The following is a 22,597-nucleotide window of genomic DNA, read 5'->3' on the forward strand; positions in this document are numbered from 1 at the left end:
TCCCCCCCCCCCCCACCAACCGTGTGTGTGTTCTGCACACCCACGGCACGCCGGTTAAAAAAATAAAAATAAAAATCCACGGTTAAAAATAAATAAATAAATAAAAATCCACGTATCTCTATAAAGTCCAGTTGTGCACTTCGCGTGTGGGGACGCGGGTCGGCGGCGTGTCAGCGCTGACAGCTCCTCGTGGCGGGGCTCCCTGCACAACGGACTTATCTGGGGACGTTAAATAGCTCTGTTTTTTGTAAAATCACACAGCTTGCCTTGTAATCGCCTCACCTTCTCCAGAGCTGAGGCTAAAGGTGTTACTTTATTAAAAATAAATAGCCGAGGACGGGTCCTGCCATGAAGGGCGAAGGATTCCTGCATAAAGAACCACTAAACAGAAGTAGCAAGGCAACTGAACGTGTAGGCAAAACACCTTTGCTGTAAACTTTGCAGATAAAGCTTTTGTTATCTGTGACACTGCATTTCACTCTAACAAGCCAACTTTTTTTTTTTTCTTCTTCTAGTAAGAGCACATATAAAAACATGCAAGTCAAGCAACTGAGAAATAACTTTCCAGGAAAAAAAAATCTCAGATAAATCTGCTGCCCCTGTTCAGCACTAGATATTTCCAATTTCCTTCAGACTGAGCAATATGAGGAGTGGATCTTTAAAAAATGTTTCAGGTTTTAGCTGTTTCCGTTAGAAACAGTTCTCTAAAATTTCGTTCTTCCATTTATGTGGTTATTCTTCTAAATTTGGAATTTTGGGCTCTTGGCATATTCGCAGTGTCATACTCCGTGAATAATCCTACCAGACAATGGTTTGTTGATTTTAACTTTGGCTGCTCTTTTTATTATTGTTATTAATAGACAACTGTTTTGAAGGAGCCTTTAAAACCAGGAACTACCAACTTTAAAACTACTCTGATGGATGGCTTGAATGAAGGATACGTTTTGTTACCAAGACAAGCATTAGACTGCTAGCAATTCTTTTACTCCTTAGAGATAAAGAGCACTTCCCAGGAACTTTTCTGAGTCTGTTAGCACTATGAAGTTTACGGTATTATTTGCCCTCTGCCTTTATCGTAAAGCTAACCGAAGGTTTACTTAAAGTGTATAATGTTCTAACACCTGGCCCAGCTGCTAAGCAGTGCTGCATCCCAGTTGGATTTTACTCAAATCCTTTACTTAGTGGGATTAAGCAAAGGCAACCATAAGGCCAGAGCATGCCAACCGAATCCCAAACTCAATTTCAGAGCCCTTGAGAAAATACATGCCAGTTTGAACTCCACCTCATTTCTGCTCTATAGTGCTGGCCCCAGGCATTGTAGCTACTAGGGACCCAAGCCCAGGAGGAGACCTGAAGGGCCTCAGCTAAGCATAAAGAAACATGAGCATATTGTTGCGATAACAGCATTCACTGAAAAGGGAGCAAGCCAAGTTGTCTCCAGGCAATGCAGGTAGCAAGCTCAGATTGTCTTCCCAGCTAGACAACTCCCATTTTCTTCACCATTTGAACTTGTGCTGCACAACTCATTCACTCAGCTGTTCATTTTTCTCCCTTCATGCCTTTGGCTCAAAAGCTGCTCCGTGACACTGCGGCAATCTCTGGAAAATTCCAGGTCACCGAGGCAGGAAGCTCTGGTGCTCCAACAGGAGAACTCATCTGGAGAAAATCACCATTACTCTTGAGTGCGAACAATGGGACATTTCTCACCTGACCAAACTGCAATGAGACTTCAGCTGTCAACACCACGAAAAACACGAAAGCTGAAAACACCATTTGCAGTTATGCACAGTTTCACAAGGGTGACTGTGAAGGGTCCTTAGCAGTTTACCTTTAGAAGTTGTCGGGTGCCAGGCCCTCCCCCTGGGGACCACCATCTCTGCGTCAGCTCAGGGGATCTACCTGGTTTGAGATCCCCCGACAGCGGTGAAGCTGACGGTGGTCATTGCTGCGGCAGGGGCCCGGCGTGCCGAAGGGTGCAGCATGGTACGGCAACGTGGAATGAAAGAGTGATCCCAAACTCAGAGGCCTCTTTGCTTCCTCTGCCGCATACATTCGGCATAAGCAAGGACCCAAGCCGAAGCCTTCAGCAGGGCTCCCTTCTTGTAGATTCTCGCCATAGCCTGCAGCAGCACCGGGTAGGCAGGGATGCGGCATGTGATGTCGAAAGCACTTTCAACACCAGTTCTGGCAGTTTGTATGTACCGCTATGGTACCAGTACGCCGTCTGTCACTTTTCTCTGCCACACACCTTGAAACTAAGCCAACCTGCAGCCAGACCCCAGAGTCGTGGAGTCAGCGAGGAGAGTGGAAGAGAAACAACCCTCCTGTGTGCAGAGCCAGCGCTCCGCAATCCATCGTACGCGTTTCACACCAAGCCCCTCATGGGAAAACAAATCTCTTGCGGAGCGGGATGAGCCCCCCCCAGCAACCAGGCATCTGTCTGCCTGACTTGTGGTGCTCCCTGCATTGCCAGCCCCCCCGGTGCGTGCAGCAGGCAGAAGGGGGAGCCCCCTCCCGCAAGGCCTGCAATTCAAAGTTGTAAAAACCTGAAATATTTAATGGCAAATAAGACAACAGCGTATATCACCGGATCAACTTCACATACCTCAATACTCTTCGCTACCCGTCGGGCTGCAAGGGCATGTATGGGCACGTTGCGCAGTCATTCGCTGGCCCATGGGCAACAACACCGAACAAGTAACATGCTGCGGGCAGTATCTGCAAGCTGCTGCAACCCAGGCAGAGGAGAGCAGCACCGGGCACCTGAACTTCATTTGTATTTTCAAACTTCCTTGGCTGCAAGCGGCGTTGGAGGGTTGTGCCAGCAACATGCTGCACTGGTTGGGAAACACTGGTTTGGAGTGCCAGTTAATAAAATTGCAGGGTTTTTCTTCTCAGAAACAAAATTGTTACGTGAGATTTTATTTATTTATTAGTAACAACACCGCATCTTGTTCTTAGGCACAATGATAACTGCTGTTGGAAACTTTTCAAAACTGCTATTTAGCTAGACTTTACAAAGACAGGCAAGGAATATCATAATTGTATTGCTCGCTGAACCAAGGATGTCAAAATAGAGAATCCACATGGCATCTTTGGATTTGAAAAATAAGCCAGTTCATTTCAAAGCACATGTGGGCTGGAAATCTTACGCTTGGAGATTAGCTGACAGGAAAAAAAAGTTTTGATGAAATGAACATTCATTATAAGAAAAAAAAAAAAGACCTTCTAGCCTGAAGTACCACCAGAGCATACTGGCAAGATGGCAAATATGTAACAGTTGAGCACCAGAGGAAGGAGAATTTGATATAAAAGCTTAAAATAAAAATCATATCAAAGCTGCAATGGAAGATGGAGCAGGACAGAAATGTAACGGAGCTTCAAGAATAGAGTAGCTGACCCAGTGAGCAATCTAAAATCTCCTTCTGTGCTGCAGCAGTTTACTTATACATCGGTTGCATCCATAGCTGTTAAAAAACTGACAAGTCTGAGCAATTTCACTCTTGGAAACATAAGCCTCTTTTAATCTCTTGGCAATGAAGTCGGAGTTCTCTTTACGTTAGTTCAGCCAAGAGCTGTATGCCATTGCATGCTATCTCACAGCTTTGCATTTAAAAAGAAGTAATGCTCACTTAATGCACAGTCATTGTGTTATCTACACCACGACCAACCCCGAATGATCAAACATTTATCCCAGGAAGGTCTGCTCTTCTAAACTCTGTGTTAATTACAAAATAGCTAAGTGCAGCCTGAGAAATCCTTTCTCTCAAAGATGTTCACATCAAATTATTTCTCTCAAAGATGTCCACATCTCCCAAGCAAGTGTGAACCATACATTCTTGTGAACTTAACCCTCAGATCCACATCCTGCCCATTACTTAGAGAAATAATGCGTTAGTCCTGTTGCATAGTCTCATGCTTCACTGAGATATCTAAATTCAAATATTTATTTGTGACAATATTTAAAAAGTAATTATAACTTGGTAAGCAGTGGAGAAAACTGGGCTTCTTTAGGAATCAGCTGGCTGATTTGCTTTTTTTTTTTTTTTCCTTAGTAAAGACTTCTCTTTTTAAATGGAAGTAGCAGTGTTCAGGTTGTAGAAATCTCTGTGGAAGGAATCCTCTTTGCCTATTTTCCCTTTTCCTTCTTTACCCTCACTACTACTGGAGAGCTATTCCTGAACCTTGCTCTTCAGGTGGACAGGAACTTTTCCTTCTGACCTTGCATTAATGTGCATTTCTGGTTGATGGCTACTAGATGCTTTACCCCAAATTACCGTACTGCCTTGGAGAACAGCCATGTATTTAAGAAGGGAATGCATTTTATACAACAGTAAAGAAATTTGCCTTTTAAATTGGAAAATTTAATATCAACTTTTTTTTTTTTCTAAAAATTGTAGGTGTGGGGACCTGCATTTACAAGAACGGAAAAACATGCCACATGCTTAATGGCTATTACTACAATGAAATGTGATCAAAAGCAATTGCTTTTCATTAAAAAATTATGTAAGAAATATTTCCAGTCATTGCTAACGTGACTTTTAGCAGCACCAGCCTTTAAGAAACACTAGACATTTAAACCTCATTTATTTTCCTGCAAAGATATCTTATCTTAGCGTAAGTACATCTAAAAGCCATTTACAGCACCTGAGCAGAGATAGGGATATTCATTGTTATTGCAAATTGATATAAAATTTTAACAAATTAACTTCCATGGGTTGACAAAAGCAAGAAGATTGTTTTATTAAGAATAAGTGTTACTAATGCAGACACTTTTCCTTTAGTGTTCTCCTGCTAAACCCGTGTTGGTTTTTGTTGGTTGTTTTTTTTTTTTTTTAATTTATTATTATGTTGGTGCTGAAAATAATGATGCAAGCAACTAAGTGTAATTGTACAAAATTATTCCCAGTGATTTGCATATGAAGCACACACCTTTTACTGCCTCTAGTTAGCATTGTTCAACTAGGTTATAAATAGTACAGCTCAAATGCTGCAAACAGAAAACAGTTTTCAGTGGGCACATGCGATGAATGACGAAGTGTTCAGACACAATGTGCAAGTTGGAGAGCTTTCATCAAAACTAGCCAAGAGGGAAAAATGCTTTATTTCCTGATCATGCTCTGTTTCGGAGAAGCCGGTCACATAGAGAGAACGTCGCACTCATCTGCAGAGAGTAAAGCTTTTTAAAATGAGGGTTTACGTTCTTGGGGAGGGAAAAAAAATAATCTGTTGGTAGTTGTTCAGATTTTACTAGTTATTTCCAGATAACACTTCCTTCTTATAATTTGACCTTTAATAACTGCTAAAATATGACCACTGCAGTTGATGCGACTCATTTGGTGTAAAGGTCAAACGCATTAAAAAAAAAAAATACTGCTTTTGGTGCAAGTAAAATACTCACTTTTGTGTACAATTTTAAAACTAAACAATTTGACCAATGTTTCAATATAAGGCAGAGTATTTTCAGCCCTTGATATTTGGGGGAAGGGTGAAGGGAGGAAGACAAAGTGAAACAGGGTAAAGGAGAACATTTTTAAGCACGATTTTTTTATAACATCGCTGCAGAACTGCGATTGTCCTGTATAATCATATACAGGACAATATAGCTCCCGATTGGGTTTTATAAATCCATTCCTTAGGAACCAGAGAAACCCGTGGAACGCTGCTTTAGTTATCGCCACGAGCAGCGTTCCCGTACGACCTGCTCCCTCTTTCCCACCGCAGCGCAGTCGGCAGCACCAAGCCGGGTGTCCCTGCTGCGGAACACCGCCTTCCCAGCCAGCAGGAGTCACGTCGCTGCTCCTATTTCGGAGAAAATTTTCTTTTTTTTTTTTTTTTTTTTTTTTTGTCCTCAAGAGAAGTGCCCTGGGAAAAAGCATTCTGCAGAGGGGAAGGAGCAAGGGCCGGCTCCGAGCGCTGCAGAGGAGCAGGCTCCTACACACGGGGGAGCCAGAGCACGCCTCTGGCTGGCGAAGGGAGCCCGGTGCGGGCCATGCGCAGCAGAAAGCGCCCGGAGGGGTGGGCGGGGGGGGGGGCTGAATTGTAGAAAAGCTTCTCCTAAAAGAGAAGCACGCGAATGCTAATTACGGAAATAATTAATGCATTTTTAGAGATTGGTTTCTGAAAGGAAGAAAACGAGAATTTAGTGCCACGACCATCAAAATGCATCACTTTGGGAACTGGGAACATTCTTTCCTTTGAACTGCTTTGGGACTGAAAAGGTTTAGTACTTTATTATTACGACAATACACAGGTAAAAGTACTTTGAAGACTACGAAGAATAAAAGAAGCTTGATGCCTCGCTTTTCTGTGAGACTCAAGTAGCTGATGAGCGCGGTGACAGCTAGTGGCCTGACACAGAAGGCCCTGCCTCGGTAAATCTGCTGCGTGACACAGTTGCTGAGTTAGGCTGCCGCATCTATGGAAATCCAAACACTGCTCAGGAGCAGCAGCAATGGAGAGGTTCCACCAAGAGGTTAAACCCCTGAGCAGTCCGGTCTGTCACCTTCAACACCTCTTGGGGCAAGAAGCCTTCCCCAGCCACTCCAGAGAGTATTTTCTTAATGTTTCCATTAAACTAAAAAATGTTTCAACCTTATAGCAACTTTATAAATTGCCTGCTAAGCTGAATATGGGCCATGTGATTGCAAATAAACAGGGCACATCCTGGGTTACGCTGGGAGAAGCACAGCCTCATGTGACCGTATGATCAGGCCTGCCAGGCCATCAGATCCGTGCAGTCCAATAAACTGCAGGGTTTTCCTTCTCCTCCTAGGTTCAAGGTGGGTTCAGCACCCCACTTCCTCACGCCCTCTCCATGGTCACGCAGGTGCAGCCGTGGCGCCCTTCCCCTGAGGCGCAGAAGGCTGACTTGACGGCTGAGCTGCTGGCTGGTATGGGTGAGGAGGAAGACACTCTGAGCTGCAGGAGCTGTTGGGACAGCCTCTCCACAGGTGAGACACAGGGTCGGGGAACAAGGGAGGTTCTCCGAATTGCTGGGGCTGGCTAGCCGATCTATCCACTGCTGGTGCTTTGCTGTGTACCCACCTCATTATAGCCAGGGTGATGGTGTACAACGTGTGTGCTCTGTACAAAGTTCTGCCACGTGGTCTGCATGTGCTGGACTTCATTGGGATCTCTGGATTCTCGACTGTTGTCCAGGTTGCTGTGGACCACCTCCACCATGGCTAATTCCCTCTGGTAGTGGATACCTCCCCCAGTGGCGGTCCACTTGCCTCGGTATCTTACAAGATCTTCCCTGAGGGGATCTTTCACACTTGACAGGAGCTGCCTCCAGAGGCTTCGGCTTGTTGCCCATTTTCCAATCCCTTTGTCACTGCCCCAGTCCCTACTGAGGGATCGCAGCTGCCGGGCTTCCTTGCCCTCTGATTCCTCACAGTTTGCCCCAGTATCCCAGCACCGGAGCAACCAGCGGGTAATCTGCTTGCCTGGGTGATGGCTGTAATCTTTTTGCGTATCCCAGTGCACTCAGGGGTAGTCTGAAACAGGGGGGTTTCAGATTCTTTTGTGATTTCTGTCTCTTCCTCCTCCTATTCTTATGACTGCTCTACTGAAGAACAGGCTGTCCCTTCTGATTCTTCCTTCTGCTCCTTCTTAGGAGAAGCTTCTTCCTTCCAGACCAAATAAGTTGACTTTCGCTTCTGTTGTTTCTTTACTTGACAACAGGAGCGCCTGATACAGTTGTGGGTTGGGTCTCCCTCCGGCTTAGCTGCAGTGCCCTCAGATCCAGGGCGCCTCTCTCCCCGCTGAGGGCACCGAGCAGTGCTCGGTAGGTGCAGGCCAGGCCCCAGCGCAGTGAGGAGCTGTGTCCCTCTGGCACAGCCAGGGAGTCCCTGTTTCAAGCGTTCTGTCACTTCATCAGGCTCCCGCACTTGCTGGGGGTGAACTCCCACAGCACTGGAGGTGAAAACAGCTCTAGGTGCCTGCCCGTGTTCACCCACACACCTTGCCACCCATGACCATGCTGCCTCAAAGCACGTCCTTGTGATATTCCTAAATAGTTGGTTAACCCTAGGAAAAGCCAGAAACGCATTTTTGAGAAGCACTGATACAAGCACTCTGATCAGCCCAGGGTGCTCAAGGTACTGAAAAGCTGTTTAACGAGGTAGGAAGCATCTACTCTACAGGAGAACGGGAAGGTGCTGGTCTTCATTTCCTTCACAAGTTTGCTCTCTGAGAGGAGGGAAAAGGTGCAATTGTTAATCGTCTCCACGAGATGGTTCCCGAAGTACTGGGACGGCAGCAACGCGGGGGCCCGAATACCAGATTAGGCTCAAGGCCAGTGTTTTCATCATAGTTCTCCCAGGCAAAACACAACCGAGTGCTGCAGAGCACAGCAAACCGCAAAAGGCAAGAACAGCCTAAAACAGCCTCTCAGATTTGATGTACAGCAAGAAGGGGAGCATGGCACGGAGGTAAGCAAACAAATAAACCAGTGGCAGGGACAAGTAAATAAACACTGGCCAGCAACGACCTAAACAGGAGCTCCCTCTAGCATGCTCCAGTTAGATCTGTTACTATCTCGAACCCCTCATGCCCCACGTGGGGCACCAGAAAGGACCGTGGTGTGCTCAGCCTGGATGGCAGCGAAGCACACCCTGCAGCCGCTCACACACACACGGCCCCACGCTCCCCAAGCAGGATGGGGCAGAGAATCAGAAGGGCAAGAGGAAGGAAACTTGTGGGTTGAGATAAAGACAATTTAATAGGGAAAAAAAAAAAAAAAAAAACAGAAAAATAAAAACAAAAAAAACGCATGTGATGCAAAAGCAATGCCCACCAGCTGACTGATGCCCAGACAGACCCAAAACAACAGCCTCCATGGAAAATTCCCCTCCACCAGATTTTATTGCTGAGTTTGGCAATATGTGACATGGATTATCCCTTCGGTGATTTGGGGTCATCTATCCCACCTGTGTCCCCTCCCAGCCTCCTGCCCACCCCGTCCTACTCGCTGTGGGGGCAGAGTGAGGAGCAGAGGAAGCCTGGGTGCTGTGCAAGCTCTGTTCAGCAACAGCTAAAACACTGGGGTGTTATCAACGCTGCTTTGGTCACGAATCCAAAACACAGCACCATATTGTGCTGCAAGGAAGAAAATTAACTCCATCCCAGCTGGACCCAGTACCTCGGGGTAGACTTTTATTCTCCTCTATGCCATTCCCAGCGAGGGCGCTCCTGCAGCGGCCTATTTTGGGCTTGCAGCCCAACAGGCACGATGCGGAATGGTGCAGGCCGCTGGAGGGTGACCCCGTTGGTCAGGACCTAGCACACACGGCCACCAGGAGAGGCTGACAAGAGCTGGGGCTGCCCGGGCCAGTAGGAGCAGGTTGAGGGGTAAGTGACCAGCAGCATCCGCGTACAGGGTCAGGAATTAAAGACAAGGGAGCCAAACTCCTCTTGGCAGCGGCAGATGTATGAAATGGGCCATCACCACCAGTTGTGGTGAGGGAGGTTCGTGGTGGACATGAGAAAAACTCCTTCACAAGGAAGGTGGAGCAGCACTAGGACAGGCTGCGTGGGGGACCTGTGGGAGCAAAATGCCTGAAAATTTCCAAGGCTGGACTTGCTGTTGGCAGCAATCTCGCTCTGAATAGGAGATTTGACTAGATGACCTTTAGCAGCCCCTTCCAGCCAAAATTTCTATGCTCCCGTGGCGCTGGAAAAACTAGGCTGGCAGTTGAACAGCTTTCCATTAGACACCTATGAGCCAGCCTTTCTAGCCACTGCAGCTGTGCTCTTTGCAGATGAATTCAGTTTGGTTTAATGACTTGGGACCTCGCATGCCCGTGGAATGGTCCAGCAATACAATGCCTCGGATGAAGTTCAGAGGAGCAGCTGATGGGTACTTCTGGTTGAGCTGCTTGTGTTTTGGCTTGGCGTACTGGTGGCAATAAGGAAAAGCAGACATAAAAATTAGGTGCAATTTCCCATGCCAAAGACCTTCTGAAATGCAAGGGCATGGAAAAGAAATGGCTTATGTCCATAACTTTGCTGAAAAACAACCACCCCACTCCCCAGAGCCTTTAGTCAATGTACATTCTGACAGCTCTTGGTCATAAGACAACAAAAAATGCGTAAGACGTTCAAATAGGTTATTGGTTGTTGTTTTTTGGCAATCCAAGCATGTGGATGATAATTTTATCATATATTACACAGTGTCTGTTTTAAAATGGATATGAATCAGATGAGATGCTCTGGCACGTCAGCATTTGGAACAGAAAAGGCAGGTCTTAAACAAGGAGCCTGGGTTTCCTAAGAAAGGGCACCTCCATCTGTGCTGATCCAGAGCACCTGAGACAGGCTCTTGCTCTCCATCCTCTTCTACTTTACCAAGGCAGCTGGAGAGAACACAGCTTCTGCCACTGAGATGACTGAAACAAGTGAATTCTTTCTTCAACCAGACCCCAGACCTCCCCCTCCCCAGCCTCCCTACAGAGGTGAGTGGGGGCAAGAAATTCAGGGAAATAAAACCAAAAAGCCTAGGTTCCTCCATGGCTCAGAAATTATATATGGTGTGGGGAATGTATTAATGCTCAGCAGTGATAGTTCACCCAAAGTTTGACAACACCGTGCTTGTATTTTACTTGGAGGTAACAACGTGACAAAAATTTCTCAGTGATTACAGATAAATTTCTTGAATACGGAATCACTTGATAATATTGGCATGGTACAACTCATTTTGATTTCATTTTAAATTAATGTTATGGAATAGTTTAAGTGCAATCAGAACTTTCTGGTGATATAAATACAAAAAAAAAGTTGTCATTATTTTTGCTGATTTGTCTTTATTAGTAAAAAGTACAAATAGAAAAAAGTGTACTTTCATGAAAAAATAAACCAGGTGTACAGAGATTTTTGCATATGTTTGATATTTCTTTCACATAACTGAGGAGAGATGGCTCAGAATATCTCCAGTCAGACCCAAGCCCCTTGCAGCCGTAAATCATTATGAAGCATTTAGTGTAGATATGAGATAAAGATAATGTATGGCTCCTTCTATCCTTAATGAGTAAAAATCAGGTCCAAAAAAGCTGCCTGAAACATGACTGGGGTTGAATTTGAATATTTACTTGCAAGCCCACTGACGATGTAAGCCATTTACATTTTCACCTGTGAAGTTCCCTCAGGTTCTGCTCAGGCAGATGCCTGCAACTACCACTGCCTGGGTGCTTCTCTGCTGTCTCCAGCCTTCCTGCTCTGGCAGCAGCACTAACCCAGGCAGAGGTGAGAAGAGACAAAAAACCAGGGCAGGCAAAAAAAAAGAAAATGCAAGCAAGAAGGGGTCTGGTGCTGAAGACATTCTCCAAAATAAAGCAAGTCCTGAGTTTTGGACACGGCTGCCATACAATGACTGTCTCGAGTGTCCTTATTATACATGTAATATTACAGTATAATATAGGCATATTTTACACAGAATATTATGTACATCATGCAGGATAGATTTTCAGTACATTTTCAGAGGCTACAGTTTGTATTTATATTTTGCATTCGGTGGAATGCAACACGCTGGTCTACGATAAATAAGCTGTGTGACAGAGGGGGGAGGAGTGCAGGGGGAGAAGGAGGGAGGAGAGAATTTAACAGAAATAACTCCACTTAGTGTTTGAGTGAACGATGTAATGAAATCTGTTTGCTGTGCTAGCTGTCTCCAGATTGGGCTGTAATTACACCACAGAAGGAAGAAAGGTAGCTGAGTCTCAATCTAGATCATTTATGTAAACTCAGCCTTCTTGTCAACGACGTTCTCGGATTGCATGCATGCAAACCACAAAAATCATCTCCTATGAACAAAATAGAGACAGTCTCGCATTGCAGGCTCCTGATACACCTTACAAGCTTTCTGCAGTTGGACTTTAGAATTCAACGCACTGAGGTTCAAAACTTCTCCAGTGTTTTCTCCATTTTATTCAGAGTGATGAAAGACTGAACATTCCTCGTCCCTTTCTGCCAAAAGATGACATTTAGCCCTAGAAATTAGCATTTATTTGGCTTAAATCAACGAAAGTGTGGCAAATCTAGGAAACTGCTTTGTGTAAGATTGAGCTGAAACAAACTTCTTGATCCCAGGGAAGGATATTCCTTCCCCAAGAAGAGTGGAAAGACCTCAGTTCTTTGACCCAGAGCAGCACATTTTGTATGCACAGTATAAAAACCAGGCAGTCACTTCCCTTAACAGAGCCAAATTAATATTTGATTAAATATTTTAAAGCTCCTACTTACCGTGCTTGACACATTTTCTCAGCGAGTTTCTCAAAGAGGGAAAGCATTGGGCACGGGGTGATTTTACATACGAATACATAAAAACAGCGTGGGGAGACACGACCGGCCGCATGCAGGCAGATGAAGGGTTTTCCCCCCCGCTGATTCCCCGGGCTGCCCTTCGCGGCGATAAACAGGGGCACGCCGATTCCCGGCTCCGGGAGCGCGGCACCTGCCTCTGCGCGCCCTCCGGCCTCCCTCCCTGCCTCCATCCCGGCCTCCCCAGGCAGGAAAACCGCCAGCCTCCGCCCTGGCGCCGTCCCCGCCGGTGCCCAATCAATAGGCACTTATTTCCTGTCCATTTGCCGAGGTCACGGAAACGGGCCTCATTAATTATTTCTACCGGCGCAGAGCCTCAAGTGTGCTTCTGGCACGACGAGCGAAAAAAACAGGTTGACTTTTTTTTTTTTTAATTTCATCCCTTTTTTTTTTTTTTTTTTTTTTTTTTCTTTCTCTCCCCTCCCGCCCCCTAAATTTTGTTCGGTGTGGAGGCCGGGGCTGGGTGTGCGGCACGGGGAGCGTGTCCCCAGCGCCGCGCGTAGGCTGGCTCCGGCAACGGCGTCAGGAGAACCTGGTGACGGCGTAGACGATGTTGGCCAAGGCCGCTCTGGCCTCCGAGGGAGGGAAGCTCTCGAGGGCCGCCAGCGCTCGGTTTCCGTGGCAACGGCACAGGTCGATGGCAGAAGTCACACCTTTGCCAGCCTTGATCGCTTCTTGCAGCTGTTGGAAGACACAGGCAGGGCGAGATGGGCTTTGGCAGGGCCGGCGCACGATCGTTTCCCACACCGCCGCCCCTTCCAGGGGTACAGGCAATCGTCGGGGCTATTAGGAAAGGCTCTCAAACCCGTCTCAGGTGTGCAGCTGCTCTGCTTTGGCTCCCAGCTACGGCAGAGCCGCAGGTGATTTAAAACACATCACGCCTGCAAGGCGCTAGCTCTCCAACAGGCACACAACAGAACAAAGCAAAAAAAATAAAAATAAATTTGGATATCTGGGCATTTCGTAGCCGAACTGTTGTCTGAGAGCTCCTGTGCAGAACCGGCACCCCAGCCACTCACTCTCACATTTTCTGCAGTCAAAAGCTGGATTTTATTTATTTATTTATTTTTTTTTTTTTACCAACACCCGCTACATTCCCTGCTTTTGGAGACATGCACTGAACTCCTGCCTTTTGTGCTACAGATTTCTATTTATACACCATGCGATTACACTGGTTACAGTGGACAAAAGCGAATTCTGTCGGTAAAATGGGATCTGTTAAAGTTTATTGTACTCGGCTACAGCCATGCGAACCCAATCTTCCCACTAAGGACAGGGAACTGGAGAAAGGTTCAGTGATACACCAGCTGAGAAAGTAAACGTTTTCATGGAGTAACACGTTCACAGCAAGCTGCTGGAAAGATCTGGCACCTAAAAGCTTGGGTAAATGACAGGTTACATTTCCTACAAAATACTACGAATGCTTATCCCTAAAGCATGAGACCATTTCACAAGCTGCGTCCCAGGTGGCTTTTGTAGTTCAGTTTCATCACAGCATCAGCTTTTTTTTATAAAAATTAAAAAAAAAAAAAAAAGGTTCTTAACACAGGTATCTACAGTAACTAATTATACAGGGTTTTATAAATTATGTTTTCCTCCAGTGTACAGCACAATGCCCCAATTCATTTGCAAATACATCAGGATAACCTTAACAATCTAGTTTAAATCATGTCAAAAATATCTAAGACTTAACCAAACTGTAACAGCAATTCATTTTACAGATACTTGCTCTTATATACAATGACCGACGTTTCCTATCTCAATACAAACTGAGGTGGACTCATTATCTGTATTTAAAGACGAAATTAGTCGAAAGCGTATTACAGCACTTGAGCGTTCAGGTCCCAGACCTTTCAGTCAAGAATTCCCCCTTTCAGTCAAGATCTTCCCGTGTTGTGCTTTGGAGAAGAACAAGCCCAGAGGCACGACCGCGTTGCGCAGTTAATTCAACACGATCCCAGCGAATGGGAATCTGCCGTACACCACGGCTCTGCAGCAACGGGGGGTGGGGAAGAGGAGGTATGCGAAGGGCAAGAAAAGGTGTTTCTCCCCACTTCCTTCAGTCACAATTTTTGAGACGGTAGAAGCCACGCATCGTGATGCAAACTCTGCTGATTCGCCAACGCTCATTAAAAATGTTTGGTGTGGCTGCTAATACTCAGATAAGGACATATTGTTAATGACATAAGATCATCTTCCCTTCTTTGGAAGCTGATTTCTTTCCTGTTTACCTCATAGTCCCTAAAAACTTCCTGTTTCACACACTGCTTGCAGAATCAGCTGGTCAACTCAAGTAAGGACACACTGAGGCAAACCCGTCTGGATTAACCTGACTGCACGTTACCTCTATCTCAGCCGGGGTTGTAAAAAGGAAGAAAAAAAATTACAGGAGTACAAACTCGGCTTCTTGTAGCGAGGCGGTCATTAAGGAAACTCCGGATGCAACTCCACGGGAAGCCAGGTTTCAGCAGCCCTTCTGTATGCAAAACCACCAATTTAAGCCTTTAGCTGCACCGTTAGTTGTACTGCGGCTATGCTTCCACACTCTCTCTGGTTTTGGGCTTCAATGATTTCATGTAATGAACTTCACAGATTAAGTATTTCAAAAAAAAAAACCATGTACCCAGTTTAGATGTATTATTTCTTAATTTCATTTAGATAGAAGCAGCTGATTTTTGAGGCAAACAAATAGAAAAGCAAATAAACTCCTTCAATTTGTTACTTTATAAACTTCAATTAAGCTCCCTCATTATTTTCTTCTAAATAGAGGAATCTGATCTTTTGGTCTCCATCATTTTGTGCAAGCATATTTCCACTTGTAGCAACAACTTCATCCATCACTAAAACACAACCTTCTTCAGAGCAGCAATCAGTAATTAAAGCAGAATACAAGTCAAAATACAGATCACTTAGACATTTTTCTCCAGCTGAACTGCTAGATATGCTAGAGTAGTGCATCTTAGCTTTTTTGCTTTTGTTCAGACCATTGGCCATGAAGCCTTACTTCTTTCTTACTTTCTTACTTCTTTTCTTACTTCTTTCAGGTTCTGGGCACCTGAAAGCTCACAGAAGGGATCCCGTTGTTTAAATTCAGCTTTAAGAGTGGTCTTACAGTAGTGCAGCCAAGTTAAGACTCAGGTGGGAAGCCATGCCCCCTCCCAACACACCAACGCTCTTTTTCCTCAGTCTATTCAGATGTTGACCGGGCTTAACAGCTTTGCATTGTACACGTGAAGCTCAGAACCCCGAAGTTTTATGTCTGAAGGTTGTTCTACAAATCTAAGAAAAAGCAACACAACAACAAAATCACCGCAGGCTGGGAAAAAAAAAAAAAAGAAAAAAAAAGATAACCTGGGTGGGCATTGAAAACAGCACGTTAAGAGCTTTGCTCCATGCAGCCTGCTCTGCTGTCTGCACTAAGCCCAGCCTCATCCACTTGACCTGCAATGAATTCATTTTAATTTTGTCTGCTCCCTAGTCTTTGGCTGGAAGGAGGGATGGCTTTAATCGCAAGTTAGAGAACGAGCAAAGGAGAACAGGAAGTTATGTAAAGGAGGGAAGTACCGAGGGTCTCTCATTCTGAATGCTTTGAGCATACACAGGAAAACAAACTGCTGAGAGGCTGGGCTCTACTTCTCAGCTTCCTCCTTTTCTTCTCTTCACTCTTGTATCAGCTCCTACTTCAGCCATTTTCTGTCAGCAGATTAAGAGGAAGGGCAATGGACGGTTTCTGACCCCTTCCATCTGTAAGGTTGCTTCCCATTATCTCCCTCTGCACACATCTCTAGGCACGTCCTGCAACTAAAAGGTAAGACGACGCTGATTGTTCCTTGAAGATTGGCTCTTGCCATACCCTGACCCACTGGAAAGGAGAGTTTAGTATCAGCACCTTGGTCTCAGACCCCCATTTCCTATCCTGCCAGAGACAACCATAAGCACCGACCAGCTGGAGTAGGGGAACTTTCCACTCAGCCCTCTGAGGTTTGCTGGGCCAAGAACTGAACCGGAAAACCAGACCAGCAGGCACTTCCTGGGGAAAGGGAGATCTGGGTTCAAGATCTTCATCTTAAGGACTTTTCAGCCCTCGTGTTAAATAAAACACCGCAGCAGTTTGGGTCAATGACCACGTAACCATATTTAGGCTGTTCGTGGTTCTGGCCCTACGTGTGGGAACAGAACGGTGCTGAAGATGAGAACTGTACGGCTCTGCTCACAGACCAACCCTGCTATTTCTGCAGTGAATTCACATTCCTGCTCCTACTTTGTAGCACTAGCTGTTTTTTTTTTTTTTTTCATTTTAATTGTGTATTTAGGCACCTAAGGGATATTTTCTACATTTGAACTAACAACCCTGATAGGGTCCTATGCAGTTTCTCGATTCCAGTGACGTGTTACAGACACAGTAGGAGTAACGAAATGGCAGTGGTGGTGGTGAATCTCAAACCAACGTCTATTTTCACATACAGTACTAAGCGGTCATCCAACAGAAGTAGCCTCTTGACAACCTTCAACTAGATTAAAATCAGCGGCCAACAGGTTGCGAAGTCCATGTCCCATGTTTCTGGTATTTGAACTGTACTCGTTTTCCTTTGTAGTTGTCTACACCCACTTTTTTTTTTTTCTTGAAGTGGTGTGCCCTTGCAGCAAAGATGATCGGCCACACCTTGCCAGGTGCACTAGCAAGGGAAGGCTCAGCCTTAAGAAGTGAAGGCTGGTACTGCTGCCCCAACCACCTCAAGGGCAAGTGCAAGGGAGTCAGAACAGTGCGCACAGAAGGGATGGGAGGCAATGGGCACAGGGAGCAGCATGGGAAACGCTGATTAGACCCAAAGAAATTCTTTTCCACCAGGAGGGAAATCACCGCAACAGGCCTGTCCTTGCAGGTACCCAAAACTCAAGTGGAGAAGGCCCTGAGCTAATCCTTCCACACTGGCTCTGATTTGAGAAGGAGGTGGGACCAGACATCTCCCAGAGGTCCCTTCCAACCTCAATTACTGCATGATTCTGTGAATAAAGCAGAGTTCAAAGTACTATGTTTTGCAGTCCTCATGTTTTAAGAAGAGAAAGAGAAATTTAGCACAGAAATTAAGCATTTGCCTTCCAGACCAAATCTTCTGGGCCCTCCTGTTGGAGAAGATGGCAAGAGGACTAAGGGGCAACCTAGGGACTTCTGGATTTTGGAGACTGAAGAATCAATGAAGACAAAAAAAACAGCAGGTATTCAAGCACAAAGGAACAACTTTAAGTCGTCTCTGCTGATATATTTTTACCTTATTTCCCAGCAAAAGGAAAAATAAGATTCCTTTTAGATAGTTCTGTGTACAGGGAACATCAAATTCAGGGGTGGGTGGGGAGTTGAAGGAAGACTCTATGAATACGTGGTAAATATTTTGGCTGTACTAGATTTTCTGTGCAAAGGGAGAATAAGAACATTCTCTTTTTTTAATGATCAAACTTAGCATTAATTATTTTAGTGACAAGATATCAGCAAGAGACTTCAGAAAAATGTATTTTTTGCTTCACAAGAATGACCTAAACAACTTCATTTCTTATATACTGAAATCTTCAAACATCACGCGTTCTCTCTGATCTTGAAGTGAGCTAAACTATTCTAAATTTCTGAAATGTACAGTACTCACCAAAATAAGAAAAACCCCTATAATATAGAATTTAAATTGGTCTGTGTCTGAGTGATTGACGTGCATTAAGTGTTTACAGTGCTCTGCACGAGTTTTTCTAAATTTGTTTTCTCCTTTGTGGAACACCATGCTCAAAAAGAACCCTGTATTAGACTGCTGAAATGTTACCTTGAAACAACACTGGCACATTTTATAGTTGGTAGATGAACCTTTTCAGATTTTTCCTTTGTTTCGGCAGTACCTTGGAATGTCTCAGCATTCACTTGCAGTTTTTGTGGCTGGACACGGGTTTAGGCTCTTCCTTCTCAGTGTGGGCTTGGCAATCATTTAAGTGCATCGCTTCATAATGTCATAAAATACTTTCTTTTTTAAATCTTTGTTGGTTATATGCAGAATAATATGCCACTTGAAATTGGGGCAGTAAATGCATTTATCCAATATTTTCTTAGACTTTTTTTGAACATAAAAGGTAAAGAAATGCATCTTTTATGGGCATAACAGCCTACAGAAACTTCTATTAATATAATATGATTTATTTTCCTTACTCAACTGACAAACAGCTGAATTACCTTTTTACTTCAAACTAAAAAAAATCCCCTTCTAGAAAGAGACCAGATCTGGAACGAACCACCCCCAACAGTACAGGAAAGATGGCCTACTTACAGGGAGCACTGCTACCCCAGCTGTTACGCAGTCATGGTAATACATTTTGCCAAAAAATTACAAGTCATCCTGAGCCGCTGATTGATTGTACAGACCTTTTAACTTTTTAGAAAACACTCCTCCTCCTTATGCCTTTCCAGGCCTTTCACAATGAACTTGACGAGGCTTATTAGCTTTCAAATCTAAACGATAGGTATATGACGGGCCAAAAAGCATGACTTTCTCCAATCTCAGTAACACAAGTAGCCATTATTAATTGTCATCTTAGCACAAACAAGCAATTAACTTGATATTTGTGCTAAAAGATGTGATAGTTGTTTGCTTTAACGAAACAGAAGTTGTGTTGTATTCTCACCCCAAAGAAGCCATAGAAAATACCCATTGATTAAAAACAACAATGCAACTGATTTTTGGTACTGGATGTACACCTTAGGAATTTGGTTAACTATTACCTTTGTCTACAGTTTAGCCAAGGTCTAATTTCAAAATAAAAACAAAAACAACAAAAATAGTAACCAACAGCCTTTCTTGGAAAAGAAAAAACCCTAAACCTACCCAGATTTAACAGCATAACAGCATCCTCCATCTAACAAGATGGTCATCCACTTTGAGATACTCCAACAATGGAGTAAACTGCTTCTCCTGAATGCTCTTTTCTGTGTAATATCACTACCACATGGAAAGAACCTATATTCACTATTGTTCTAATGTACAGAACAGAAGGAACTAATGGCAATGGCCACTCAGACAAACCAGGCAAATTTTAACAGAAAACTATCAGAGGTCATAAGCATCTACAAACACCAATCCTCTGTATTTAACTCTTAGCTGCATTTCAGGAGGAAGAGAGTAAATAGTCTATCGCCTTCAGTCCCATGACACATCTCACGATGACACTCTGCCCTTTAATTAAAGAGAACTGTGGGACTGCTGTCATTTATGCCACGGGACGGTTAAGAGTGCTGTGCTGACAGCATCCCAGCAGGATGAATGCACTAGCCGTGGCCGTCAGCTGCGAGCTGGGGAGGGGGAAATCACACTCTTGCTAATGCAACTGGATGGCACTGGGTTACTGTTATTTATTAGCTGCATGATAAGCATGATTAGCTGCCACTGAGACACCTCCTTGTTTCCAGATGTGATCTTTCCCATTTTTCTTCTCTAGCTCTTTCCCACTGTATGTGAAGTCAAGGCATTAGTGCCATGCAGCATATGGATGGCTGGATCTACTGCTCCTTGACTCACGTTACTGCCAGTACGGTACAAAACCTGCTCCGTGTTAGCATCGTGCCTGGTGCTTCATGGACAAACCAACAAAGTATGCTACAGCACTGCTGAGGTACCATATTTCCCACGCCAGTTTGGATGAAAGGACTCTACAGCAAAGCAAGTGAGCAGGGCTACATTAAAAAGTAGTTTTGCTATGTCCCCTTTCATTTGACTTATCTTTTATGAATCCTGCATTACGAAAAACAACAAATTCTTCCTGCAGTAAGCCAACTGGCTGCAAAATAGAGGACTTCACATACTTCAGCCTTATCCTATAATTACTCTAGAACCTTGGCCAGAAAATAAGAATTATTCATTCCTGGTACTGGTTGTGCCTGTGTTACTGTCACTTAACAAGTCTGTAAAATGCCTTGAGGCCACCATTAAGGCCTTGATTTCAGTGGAGGGCTTTTAATCAATATTATACAATAGTAAGTAATCCATTGAGGATCTCAATTTGTTGTTGCAGAATTACACGGCTTATCTGGCACGGCAAAGAAATTGTAAAATGGATTAAAGCTTTTTGATTTTAAGAAGTCTGAGATTTTTGCTAAAATTTGGCGTACAGATTTGGATGACAGGAAAGTTGCTGCTGCTTTCAGTGACATTCATGAGCCTTGTCTCTGCCATACGTTGGTACTTTCTCTTTTGTTATCTGAGAAACACCACTAAAACAGGCCTGAAACTACTTCTTCATCTCTGTAAGAGACTTTCAAACAACACAATGATGGATCAATAATTTGTCTGGATGCGGTGTGATGGTGTAGAAAAAAAATCAGAGTGCAACATTGAGATACTAACGTGAGAAAATAAGTGCCTTTGCGATATCAAAGTCCTTCTGAGAAAAAGATTGATATGCTGGGGAAAAAAAAGTACTAGCAATTTTGCAGAATATAGTGACCTTATTGACATGACAGTCTCAGGTCCAACTAAATTAATGAAAAGTATTTCACATCTATATTTATCTCAGAGCCCTTACTAAATTTACTAGCACCATCTAGATATTTTTTTTTGTCACTGGAAAAACTCAGGGATGCCATTTTAATATAACTTGCATCAAACGAACAATTCCAAAAGTTCTTGAGCAGTCTCAAAATGGAAATAAAGTAAGACCTTTGCCTTTCAAGCAGACGCTTTGGGTAAATCTCCATTTCTAAATTTTACCTTCATTCATTATTTTAATTGAAAGCTGTGGTGAATAAGGTGAAATATTCTTAAGCAGACAAAACAGCTAGCAGTTTTTATATACATATATTTATGAATTCTAATAAAGGAACAGCATTTTTATCTTATGCAAATGGCATGCTGAATAGTAAGTTCATAATAAAAATAAAGAGAACAGAAATACAGTTTTTCAGAAGCTTTAGTTTTGCTGGCGTTCACTTTCACAACATTAGAGATGTTTCTAAGACTCAAAGAGAAGCAAGCCCCCAAATTTGATTAGGTATGTTCAAGTAGTTCCAGCAACTAAACAGAAAGATGAGAGCGGTCCTTGATGCTTGAAAAGACAGAGCAAATGTGCAAAACACTAACTCCGGTGATATAGAAATAAAGACATCAGAGCAAAGGGCAGAAAAGAAATACTCATTTGTCCTGCACAGTACGCCTTCTAATTGGCTGTGTGCATGCACTGGCCGAGCTGCTGTGCTGGGGTGAGCCACAGGTTACTGGGCTCATTGAGCATGGGTGCAACTAATGACCACTTTGATTTTAAATGAAGAAACGCAGAAGAGAGGGATGTGACACCACAGTTTTGAAACAGACTTCTACAAAAAAAACAAAGTCGATTATGTTTGAGCTCAAAAAAGGATGGAGAATTTTTCACTATCATTACTAAACTCGTAATATCTGTGGCTTATGTAAAAGATTATCACCCTGAGTACTGAAATCATGTGCTTCCTGACTGAAGTCGTTTACATGAAATAAAAAAACTTGAGGAAGGTTTTTTTTTTTTTTCCCTCCCTTTCCTTTTATTGAAGTGTCCAAGTTGCCTAGTCACACTGTAGGTTTTTCAATTTCATCTGAACAATCCAAAATACGAAATCATTCAAGTCAAAATGCAGAATACAATGACATAAATAATTCAGTAAAGCAATTTCAGAAGCAGTTTCCTCCCCCTTTTTTTAAACTACGGAAATGACATTGAGCATGTCACAACTGTAACAATTAAAAGGAACAAATCCATTCTAGATTTACAAAAGCAAGTAGCCTAGCCTGAACATTCACAGAATTACAATGGTCATTTAGAAAGTAAAAGTTTTATCAGTTTTTCTATTGTCAAAAAAAAAAGGACAATGTGTTTAAACAGCAAGCTAAGGCTGAGACCCTTTTCATGTTCAAACAAGAATGAAAGATGATAATCCAAATTCTCTAAATACAGAGTAATTACAATAGAAGTCTGACTTGTATGTGTTAGCTTTCCATATCAGCAGCACACAGTCATAGCTGTAATGTTCTTTAGGCTCCACTTCAAGAGGCAATTCTCAATCCTCTGTGCACAATAGTTTGTCTATTATTTCTCATTGATGCTGGAGATAAATAACTGGACCCTCGTGATCTACTTAAGACTTCAAACAACTCAGCCTCACGCTCAGCGAGTGACTTGGGGACACAACCTCATCTTCTGCCTCCACCACAGGTAAGCAGTTCTCCAGCACTGAACCAGGAGAATCCTCTCAGCCACCTCCTGCACTTCTCTAAGAGCTTAT

General features: G+C 43.8%; 1 protein-coding gene across 5 annotated transcripts in view; it reads right to left on the reverse strand.

Moving 5' to 3' along the window:
- Positions 1-10,798: 10,798 nt before the first annotated feature.
- The window catches only part of PDSS2 (decaprenyl diphosphate synthase subunit 2), a 119,380-nt gene continuing 107,581 nt past the window's right edge, over positions 10,799-22,597 (reverse strand). The window contains exon 8 of one of the 5 annotated variants that reach the window (XM_035564839.2): positions 10,799-12,999. In XM_035564839.2, the coding sequence (XP_035420732.1) occupies positions 12,841-12,999 (159 nt within the window). In that variant the 3' untranslated portion in view covers positions 10,799-12,840. The other 4 variants (XM_035564840.2, XM_050709853.1, XM_035564842.2 and 1 more) reach the window with 4 other exon arrangements.

The sequence above is a fragment of the Cygnus atratus genome, chromosome 3 (genome assembly GCF_013377495.2).
Source record: "Cygnus atratus isolate AKBS03 ecotype Queensland, Australia chromosome 3, CAtr_DNAZoo_HiC_assembly, whole genome shotgun sequence".
Taxonomy (NCBI): Eukaryota; Metazoa; Chordata; class Aves; order Anseriformes; family Anatidae; genus Cygnus; species Cygnus atratus.